The sequence below is a fragment of the Falco rusticolus genome, chromosome 2, assembly GCF_015220075.1.
Source record: "Falco rusticolus isolate bFalRus1 chromosome 2, bFalRus1.pri, whole genome shotgun sequence".
Taxonomy (NCBI): Eukaryota; Metazoa; Chordata; class Aves; order Falconiformes; family Falconidae; genus Falco; species Falco rusticolus.
Window position 1 is genome coordinate 28,076,653 of NC_051188.1, and position 11,335 is coordinate 28,087,987.

An 11,335-nucleotide genomic window follows, 5' to 3' on the forward strand; every position below is an offset into this window, starting at 1 on the left:
TTATGTTTTTAAAATAGTGACATACAGATGTCTGTGAAAGATTAAAGTTTATAGTTACACCTATATGCTGCTTTGTTCTATTTATGTAAATTTACTTAGTGTTTCCCAGCATTAAGCTTCAGGTGTTCCATATCTGTCTCAGCCTAAGGTAGAATACAGGCACTGGCTATAATTATGTATGTACGCTTATACAGTATCAGGACTCCAGTGAACATAAAACCATCTTTTGTTTCTGCAGACTTTGTATATGAACTACAGAAGTCATTGCTATGTAATTTCTGTCTTCATGTTAAAAGCAGGAAATCAGGAGTGGCAAGGGGAATCTACAGTGCATGAAGAATGAAGCACATGTCATGCCATGCCTAAAGAATAAACCACATGACACAAATCATATGATGTATTAGTCACTGAATAACAACGAGGTCTAATCCTCAGCCTTAGCAGTTATGTGGTGCATCTATGCCACCATTTTCCTGTCTTTGATGCTTTAAGTATTTTGTTTCTTTGTTTAAGAAGCTGATGGCCAGCTGATGGAGATGCTGGACTTTGGCAGCTCCCTTTGAAAACAGCCAGCACAAAACAGATGATAAACACAGCAAGGTAGCAAAGGATAGACCCTTAACAAATCCCAATCTGATCTGGGCAGTATTTTCTGACTCCGCAGCCTTGCACAATGAGCAGCAGTTTTTTCCAGGCAGAGAGGGGTTAACTAGTTTCCAGTTTATTTCCATACCTCTGGTTATATATAATTGCTCTACTTAAATTCTACATAAAACTGTAAATCAGTCCAGGTCTTCTAAAGCAATAATTCATACATGCATACATACATACATACACATATATATATATATTTAATGTACCAATACATTTGATTGATACAGATGATTTTGTGTGGGTGGTATACATTCATATTGGTGAGTATGTTAGCTTGCTGACACATTCATGGAGGAACATTCCCGTTTCCTTCTTGCTCCTTGCAAGCAGAGTGAGGGCCCATCACTGGCTGGCTGTAAGGGGGCACTGGAGGAAATGCCTGAACTCTGAAGCTTTGCAGAACTGCAGAGAAAAAGGGACTTGGCTGCAAGCTACAGCACTAAACCAATTCTGACATATAAACAAGACCTTGTAACCTGAAATTAGGAAACATTAGGCCTGTGTTTTGAGCCGGATTCATGCCAGAAATTGCCAGCAATGCAAAGCCTGTCAGAATGAGTTTCACAAAATCAAGCACCCTCAAACAGATTGCCATGGAAGCCACAACCAACTGCTACAACTAAATGCTGAGGGGTGCTGCCTTGGGACAATAGATAGGGAGGCACTGATTAAAGAGTATCTCTGATGCAGCTTTCATTGGCAGGAGTCAGCCTGAGTACCTTATGAAAACAAAAGTATTCTTCCTTCTATAGAACTCCCTTGCAGCTGACCATGCTGCTGCCTGAACACAAGCACACTGTGCTGTGGACATTCCTCAGCCTACTAGAGCAGCTGTGTGGGTCCGTGATAATGTGTAACACCATGGTTTTGCCAGGAGGTTCTGTATGTGCTTTGGAGAGCTGAAGCATTGTGAAAACTCTAGGCCCCACTGTGTAAATTCTCGTTGGAGAAGAATCTTGGGTCAGCTCGTAAGGTAGCAGCAGGCCCCCTCCCAGACAACTGACATGATTAAGTGGAAACGAAAGAGTGGGGCTGGTGTTTCACAGGAGTGTATTTTATTTGTCATCTGCAAGAGGAATAAACTTTGCAAATTGGCTTCTTCTGCCAGGTTCCCTGTACCCAACCAGCATGCGTATCAGTGAAGAGGGGCGCTTGGTTGTCAACTTCAAGACTGAAGCCCGGTTTCATGGCCTGTTTGTGATGTCCCATCCTGGTAAGCATAATCTATATTTTAGCAGTATTATAAAAATCTCTCCCAGATTTTATACTATTAATTTTTCTTATTTCTGCTACTGAAACCTGAATTTTTTATGTACTGTTCTCTTCAGATAAGGATTTTCCCTCTACTTTGGATTACTTTCTTGTCACTGATGACTGTATTCAGATTGTCAAACTTAATAGAATATGCATTAATCTGATGGAAAACAGAGATATTCTTGATCAAGAGCCCGATTCATGAAAAAAGAACATCTAGGCCATTCTGTCCACTGGGGATCTATAAATACATGTTTTTAATCTAAAAGCTATGATTACCTATTTACTGATGTTGCCCTAGGAACTTAGTATTAAAATGTCTTTTCTAACTTGAAGCCTTTGTAGGTTATCTAGACCTTTTTCAGAGAGTAAGAAAAGGTTTTGTATGAGCATTGTATCACTCTGTTAATAAAATATTCTCACTGCCATTCAATTAGTCATTGCTGAGGACCTGATCCTGCAATTTAATCTGTTTAAACCCCACTGCCTTTATTCAGAATAATCACAGGTGTAAGGCTGTCTACAGATATAAATCTGACCATGAATGCTGGCCATGGAAAAGATTAACTAAATTAAATCTGCTGAACAATAATGAGAAGGGGGAAAAATAATTTTAAGAAATCTTTTCTAGTTTAATTCAGTTTTATTGACCTGTAAAACTCCTTCATAGTGCTTCTACTTTTCCGCAGCTGTCCTCTAGTGTGTTAGGTTTTGCCTATCAGGTAGAGCCAAAAGAGTTACATTACTAAGAGAAATTATTTTGTGTTCCCTGGGCTGACATTCCAAGTTTAAAACAGGAGGGAATATAGATCTTTGCCATTCCACTTTTGCCTGCCTGTTAATCTTCAGACAGTTCTGGTTATGTGGCCCAACCCGGCTGTGTTGACTGTAATTGATTTTGTTAGTTTCAGTTAATAAAACCAAGTGCCCTGTAAATATATTAACATCAACTATGGCGTGTTTTATGAATTATTGGGAATGTTTTTCAGGCTCTGAGAGTTTGCAGTGAAACACTAAAGGTGACAAATCTGTCTCTTGACATGTTTCTAGCTTCATCTCTAATTTCCATGGTTATGTCAGCTGATCACCCAGGCCTGACATTTAGCCTCAGCCTCATCCGAAGTGAGCCAACGTACAACCAGCCAGTACAGCAGTGGAGCTTTGTTTCAGATTTTGCGGTAAGACCTCAGCCTTCACTCTGCCTTCTGTTGCCCCAACCTGTTAGTTAGGGTGCTGGTGGAACAGCTTTCTCTCTCTTTTCAGGTTCGAGACTATTCTGGAACATACACTGTGAAGCTGATAGCTTGTACCACTGCTCCACATCAGGAGTACAACCTACCAGTTATCTGCAATCCTAGAGAGCCGATCACATTCGATTTGGATATCCGTTTCCAGCAGGTACCATCACAATGATACCTTCATCATGTTTCCTTTTCAGTTTGTTACCAAAATTGCCTTTGTTGGTCTTACAATGATAGTACTAGAACCTTAATTTACTTGCTTTTAAACAAACCAGTTCCAAAATTGGTGGGACTGCACATGCTCCCCCTCTGCTGTTTAACCAGTTTTGCCCAACTGGTAAAGGCTAATATAGTAACATGGGTATAAATGTTTTTTTGTCCTCAATGCACGGCCAATCTTTGATAGCTGATAGGAAGCTCATTGACATTGGTTTGGGAGATACCGTGATATGAACTAACCTTGGGAATTATTTACTTGTCTGTTGGCTTTGGTATGAAATAGTTTTATCACATAATTAGGAAAACATAAATGTTATCATAAGGTTTTAATCTGACACAAAGATCAGAGCTAGTTCTCTGGTGGGACCTCCAGAGGGAGATTAATTCATGCCTAAGGCGGGACTTCCTTCACTGACTATAAAGGAAGTGTAGACAGCCAGCACTGCTAAAATGCTTAGCTTTAAGAGTCACAAGAGTGAGACAAATTGCAGCCGTAGGTAGCAGTATGGATCATATGGGAACATGGGAACAGGCAAAACAGCATACCTTTCACAAAGCCCAGCTGTAAAGCTCTGTAGCTGGGAACAAAATATGGACTCTGCTGAGAAAGCATTGACTGGAAAAAATCTGAGGGTCATGTTGGATAGTTAGCAGAAAATAAACTGCCAGTTTACAGTCTTATAAAAAGGGCTAGCATAACCTTCGGGTGTGTAAGGAGGAAGTTGTATCATTTCTGTTGTTTGGAGCCAGTACAACTAATACTGGAATAGTGTGGCTGTGGTTTCATGCTCATTAATAGTATAGATGTGTGCCATTAGGTCATCTTATGGTATAAATCCGATCCAGATCAGTCAGGGATACACAATCACTTTTCTGTTGAATTAGCCGGAGTACACAAGAGAATGTATGCAGTCTTTATGCTTTCATTTGACACTATGCCAGCTATGGGAGAACAGATGATTCCTGATATGGCATTAAGTCCTGGCGAAGCAGAGAGATGATACATGATCTGACAGGAAACCTGCCTTCTCAGAGTTAATTAGCAAAACATTTTGAAAAAGTTTGAATGGAGGGAGTGATGGGAATTTATACTAGTTCAGCACTTCAGCTTTTGTCTGGGATTTCCAATCTGCTTCTAGGAACTCTAAAGCAATTCACAGCAATGCTAAACCAGAGCTTGTGTGAGGTCCTAGTATAAACAAGATGTTGATAATTCAAAGAAAATTCATAAAAGCCGCAAAAATCATTGCAAAATGGGCAAAGTAGCCTAGCAAGAGACCTAACTCTTACCTGGAAGAAGTCTATGGCTAAGAACTATGAATAAAACTAAGAACTACCTTGGAACAAATAAATGGATACTATAGGGGTTATTATATCAGATAAAGCTTTAATAATACAGTACATGGAAGTTTCAGGTACATCAGTTGAAAATAGGGATAAGGTGCAAAATTGCAGCAGTGTCATAATCGCCAAGGACTGTGGCCAGTTAGTCCTCCATCACCAATAATTTTCAAACCAAGACCAGCTCTTTTTCTTGAGATACCATAGGAAAAGGAATTCAGGAGATTCTGTGGCCCATAATATTGTTCCCTTCCATCATAGATTGAAAGACTATGTGGACTGAAAGCAGGTCCCAAATAAGCAGCAATTACAGCAGTACAGTAGCACAAATTCAGTAGACAATATCTAGCACTTCACCTCTAAGATCTTCTAGTTATTCTGCAAAACTGAATAAGCATTGGTATCCACTGTTTTAGAAATAAGGAACAAGAGACAGAGAAGTGAACATGAATGGTCAGACTGTGACACTGGTCCTTAGACTAGGCAACACCTCATACTTTGCACAGGCCCATCCAGTCTGGGGTGTCTCCAGTGCAAGAAAGACATGGACGTGTTAGAGTGGATCCGGAGAAGGGCCTCAAAATGGTCAGAGGGCTGGAATATCTCTCCTCTAAGGAAAGGCTGAGAGTGTTGGGTTTGTTCAGTCTGAAGAAGAGAGTGAGACAAGGAGACCTTGTTGTGGCCTCCCAATATGTAAAGGGGGCTTATAAGAAAACCAGAGACCAAGTGCTATAGTAACAAGGCAAGGGGCAACTGAAAGAGGGTAGATTCAGGTTGCACATAATGAAGAAATTATTCACTATAAGGGTGATGAAACACTGGAACAGGTTACTCAAAGAAGCTGTGGATGCCCCATCCCTGGAAGTGTTCAAGGCCAGGCTGGATGGGGCTTTGCACAGCCTGATTGTAGAGGAAGGTGTCTATGCCCATGGCAGGGGGATTGGGCTAGATGATCTTTAAAGGTGCCCTCCAACCCAAACCATTATATGTTTCGATGAAGTCAGTGAGCGCAGGTGTCATAACTGGACCAAAATGACTTTGGCTGTAAAGCCTAATGATGAAGTCATGGGGCAGAACAGTTGTTTCTCCCAATTCTTGGTCTAGTGCTCCAGCTGCTGTACTGAATTATCTTCTTGGGCTTTTTAACATGAGGCTTTTCATTTTCTTGAAAACTTTTTGTTCTTATTTTCTTCACAATTGTTTTCACTGTTCATGAGTGAGGGGCCATTTTAAGGATCAAACATCAAGAAGGCAATATATTTGGTGTCTCCACTCTAGAGATTTTGGTTCTACATTTCCTTCTTTAGTATGTATCTGCCCATCTCCTTTTTCTTTTCTCTGTGGCCCCTGAAGAGGGAAACGGGTAGCCTGGAACCCTAGTGAGGTTTGTATTACTACTGTCTCTCTCTGGAATTTCCTGAACACAAACAGCATTCAACCACAAAGCTCTGCTTTATCCCAGTCCTTTCAGCATCTCCTTTCTTTAAATGTACATGACTATTTCCTGACAGTAGCACTTCCTTAGTCAAGATACTTGCAGCCCTGGGATGGAGCAATCGCAAGAATTCTCTGCTTCTTGAGGTACCAAGTATCTCATGGGCTTTAGTCCCATGGAGGTGGGGATGTCTACCATGAGTGACCTGCATTGTCCCCAAGTCATCCATATGAGGCTTGATGTGCATAGAAAATAAGCAAATAAAGTGACAGTACTCATCTCACCCAGCAGGTCCTCACAGATTATTTTTTAAGAACTCTTGTTTAAAATGGCTCCAATGCATATGAAAATAATTACATTTAAACTACTGTCATAAATAACAGCTATGTCGGCCACTGGCAGTACTGAGACTTACACATAAAACAGAAATAAAATTAATAGCTTAGAATAGGATGCCTAAAAGATGTGTTCATAGCTACGTGCATGGTATTTACCCATGCCATTGCTCTTACCATTCTTGTAAGCTGTGAGGCTGAAGTCCGGAGCCTTTAGCTGAACACACACTTCTTGTTTCCTATTCAGTGGACATTTACTCTGCCCAGGAAGAGCTTGATGAGGCCATGCTTGATTCTTTTTCAGAACCACAGCTGGAAACCTGTTGTGCCAGTCAGATTTTTGAAGCTGTGGGCCTGAATCCCAGGCATTAAGAAGGAAGCATTCCAAGAGAATGGAAATGATTTTTTAAATTATTTTTTTCTGTGAAAAGGCTATGGGGGTAGGGTTCCTTTTTCTGAAGGGTAGCAGTGGGTGTAAAATCTATTTCAGCTATACATTCTTCTTGACAAATTCTGTTGCTTTGATAATTTGGGATAAACCTGTTGTGAAAAAGGGATTTGAAGAAGAATAAATGTGTTAGCTGTATAACTTGCAGCAGTAGTTTCTGTTGGTACTGTTATATCTCATTCCATCAGTCCCTTGTCCATGCGCTGGCAAGACTGTTTTCTTTTCTGTTTTCCTTACTTCCTTTCCACACACATCTACATATGTATACATAAATATACATATATGTGTCAGTATTTTTTTATTTTAGTGACCTCTTGTTTGTTTTGTTTTGGTTTTTTTTTTTTAAAATGTGTGCATCTTCCATATTGGTTTCTCAAGTACACTGCATCTTTTTGAACTCTGGGCTCTCCCTAGTTCTTCTGTTGACTATATACTTACCCTTTTATTATGCCATGTCCCTGTATAGTTTGCCTTCTGACTTAATGTTATATGGCCCAATGAGAACCTGCTGCTGACAGTATTAATTTATTTTATTCTTGTAATGTAATCAAAGAGGAACCATAGATAACTGTGTCAAATATATAAAGATAAATATTAACATAAAAAGATGTTCACATGGTTTGGTGCATTTTCACATGCATGATCTGATATCCTGCAGCACATCAGAAGAACTGACACTTGCAACTAAATCCTCAGCAATGTGTACTTTGAAATAATTGGTAGAGGATCAGTAGCAGAGGTGAGACTTGGATGTAAGAATGAAAATGGGATAGAGAAAACAGGCTGTGATGAGTCAGATGGAGACAAGTTATTGAGGGAAATATTTTCCTTATGTTACCCCTACACATCAGTTGCCCTGGGCACCTTTTTGGCTGGGACCTGGAAAAATGAGGTGGAAAGAAGCTAACCTAGAATACTATCAAATATCACAGAGGCAGATAACTCAAAGGTTGTATGCATGTAAAATATATCACAGTATAGGTCTAATACAAAGAAGTTTTTTGGTTAAACTGTATTATTGCATGTAGATCTGGGGAGCTGATGAATAATGTACATTGGGAGAAAGTCATGCTGTATTTTAAGAGTCTTTAAACAATGCTTGTTGAAGAGCCTTATGTTGTTGTGTTTTAGGTCAGTGATCCAGTGGCGGCTGAGTTCAGCTTGAATACCCAGATGTTCCTCCTCTCCAAAAAGACACTTTGGCTATCTGATGGCTCAATGGGCTTTGGGCAAGAAAGTGATGTTGCTTTCTCAGAAGGTACAATTGTGCACACCTCATGCATGTTTAATGTGTGTTCCACACTATCAGGGTCCTGTTTCAGTCAAAACAAGATAGGAGCAAGGGTTTGGGCTTGTTGCTTGTGTTCTTTTGCATTTGCCTTTCCAACCTGGCCATTTACATCAGAGTTGTTGGCCACTCTGCACTGAAACTGGTGTGTCTGAGGGTTACAGTGCTGGTACCTTTTCCCATAAACTGAGCACTTTATAAATGTTGGCTGATATGAAGAACATTCCTAGCTGATAAGTGAATATTATACAGTCTGTGTTGCATTTGAGTGTACTAGGTCTGGCTGGGATGGAGTTAACTTTCTTATTAGCAGCCACTACGGTGCCATGCTATGCATCTGTGGCTAGAACAAGGTTGATAACATGCTAATGTTTTGGCTGCTACTGAACAGTGCTTTCATCAAGGCTTTCTCCCTTCCCCCTGTCCTCCACTGAGTGGGCTGAGGTTGGAAAGATTGAGTCAGTTGACACATTTGTCGGTGGACCTAAGCAGTCATTTCATTCCTCTGCTTTCCTCACGTGCCTCTTTTGCGTAGAGTGCCAGCACCTTGAATGCATGACTGTCTTTTGTGTTGTATTTGCACAGTCTCAGTACTTGCACACTCTTGCACAGTACAGCAGGTATCTGGTCTCCCTTACAGTTGCTCCAAATTGTTGTAAAAGCAACACAATATCTCTCCTTTCCTTCTCCAGATTCTCAGCCTTCCCAACCACTTTCTGTCATATGTATCTGACCACTGCACACAGTACACTTTCCTTGCCTGCATAGCAACGGCCCAGGTTATTTGTACAGGTCTGGCAAGCATGTCTTATCTTAAACATTATCAGACAGCTGAAATGCAGTTACACAGTAGGGAGCCAAATCTCAGAAAATGTCTCTATGACTTTTCATAATGTTTATTTCCCTTGTACAGTATGCCAGTCTGACCAACTATAAACAAACTCTTATTCAGTGTAAACAGGATCCTACTGACATAAAAAACCCCATCTCTTCAACAAAGTGCATTGTCAGGAGGCCAAAACTTACACCCTGATCTGATACAGAGTTGTACATAATGTACATAATTATTTAAGTCACCTCTTGAATGAAGAACCCAGTATAGCCCAGAATTAAAGCAGCCCCTGAAGTGGTTCAGGCTACAGCGACAGCAAATGGCCTCCTACTGCTATCACATGGCCCAGAGTGCGTGGAAGAGTGTGCCCTGTGATTACAGCCTTTAACACACCCCTACAGGGGAAGCTGGGTAGCAAGGTGTCTTTGGATATAATCATAATCATATTGCACTGCACTAAGCTTCTTGGCTAGGTTTATTAACTCAGGCTTAGTACTGTGCTAAATGCTCCAGGGTAATAGGATGTGAACTGTGTACACTGTTTACAGGTGATATCATATATGGCCGGGTGATGGTGGATCCAGTGCAGAATCTGGGTGATTCTTTCTACTGTAGCATCGAGAAGGTTTTCCTGTGCACAGGAGCTGATGGATATGTACCCAAATACAACCCATCCAACACTGAATATGGGTGCCTTGCTGATTCTCCATCCCTTCTGTACAGGTTTAAGATTGTGGTAAGTGTTCTAATTCTGGGAGGATGCAAATATATATTTTTAATTTTTTTCTAACTTCTTTTTTATCCAAAACCAACTATTCTTTAAAATATTCTCAATGGCACCAAATTTTTGACTTGAGCTCCAGACTAATATGAACTGATCAAGGCAGTACTGTACCTTTCTTCCTCCTGGTTCTACTCTTAATTCTTTTGGGGACTTTAATCATTTAGAGTTTGGCCTAAGTTAGAATCCCAAAATAGACTCTTGCTCTGCATTGTCTATAGCCATTGACCATAGAGAGAGTCTTAGGACATGTGCAGGTTAAGGATTGGAATTTGTTTCATCTTTAGGCTTCCAAAATGTAGTGTATAATGTAAAGTTAGTCATCCAGGATGCCTCTGTAGTCAATAGGCAAAGAAAGATAACTCTAAAGCTGGCTTAGAATTCCTGATGTGATTTCCCTTGTGAAAATAATTCTAGAGTAAGCCTAGATGACTACAGACCTGATGCCCAACTTTTAGAGAGTTAACTTTAAGTAAGATGATTATTTAATTTGTATGAATGACTGTTAATAGAAATGAGAGGTAGCTTCTTTAAACTGAGAAATAGAGTCTTACTTTTATTTCATACCACATTTATATATCTTTTTTATTTCAGAAATGTAGCTAAGTTTGTTCCCTAGTGTTTCTCCCTCATATTTCAACAAAAACGCCTTCAGGCAAGAGATTAAATAGAAGTTAGTACAAGTCAGATGTGACCACAACTGCTTCTCATGTCTTTTCTTTTGATATTACACCAGATTGCATAAAATAGAATGTGTAAATTACACAATTTTTACATTGTGTATAAATATTAGAACTGTTTTCCCTAGAATAAATGAATCTGTGTTTTACAAACTTTTTTTCCTTCCGTGATCATGTAGGACAAAGCTCAACCGGAGACGCAAGCCACAAGCTTTGGAAATCTGCTTTTTAATGCAAAACTTGCAATAGATGATCCTGAAGCAATTCCATTAGTTAAACAGCCAGGCTCTGATGGATTTAAAGTAGATTCAACTCCTCTATTTCAGGTATGATTTCTGTAGCTTAGTAGCAAGAGTACTGAACCAAGAAAGGCTTCCTGTGTAAGCATTGTTAACGGTAAGTCATATTGAAGCCAACAGAAAGATTTATTCTGATTCCCATGACAGTCAAACAGGATTATAAATGCTTAAAAATTCATAGATAAAAAATTTGTAGCAGTTATTAAAAGATTTCTGTGGGGATACTATGCTTTCCTTTTGCTTAATTCCACAGTCTAGCCCAAAATTATATAGATGATTCTTATGCATTTCTTCTAAGAACTTGCTAAGTTTCTTGTTACACAGCATTGTTTTATTGCTTCCCATCTCACTTGTGAATGACAAAAAATAAAAGAATCATAAGCATTTATAGTGAACTTCATCAAAATCTAGTTTGATACTCAGCATTTTCTGTGCAATTCTTTTCTTGAGAACTTGCACATTGTGAAACATCTAAGCACTGGAAAGCCTAGAAACTGACAACTAAAGGGTGCAACTACTGTTTAATTA

General features: G+C 39.7%; 1 protein-coding gene across 1 annotated transcript in view; it reads left to right on the plus strand.

The window, feature by feature from the left end:
- Positions 1-11,335, plus strand: part of FREM2 (FRAS1 related extracellular matrix 2) — a 140,196-nt gene that overhangs the window by 125,702 nt on the left and 3,159 nt on the right. The window contains exons 18-23 of the mRNA XM_037377789.1: positions 1,763-1,867; positions 2,959-3,086; positions 3,172-3,306; positions 8,059-8,185; positions 9,596-9,783; positions 10,688-10,834. Coding sequence (XP_037233686.1) covers positions 1,763-1,867; positions 2,959-3,086; positions 3,172-3,306; positions 8,059-8,185; positions 9,596-9,783; positions 10,688-10,834 — 830 coding nt within the window. The remainder of the gene's footprint in view (positions 1-1,762; positions 1,868-2,958; positions 3,087-3,171; positions 3,307-8,058; positions 8,186-9,595; positions 9,784-10,687; positions 10,835-11,335) is intronic.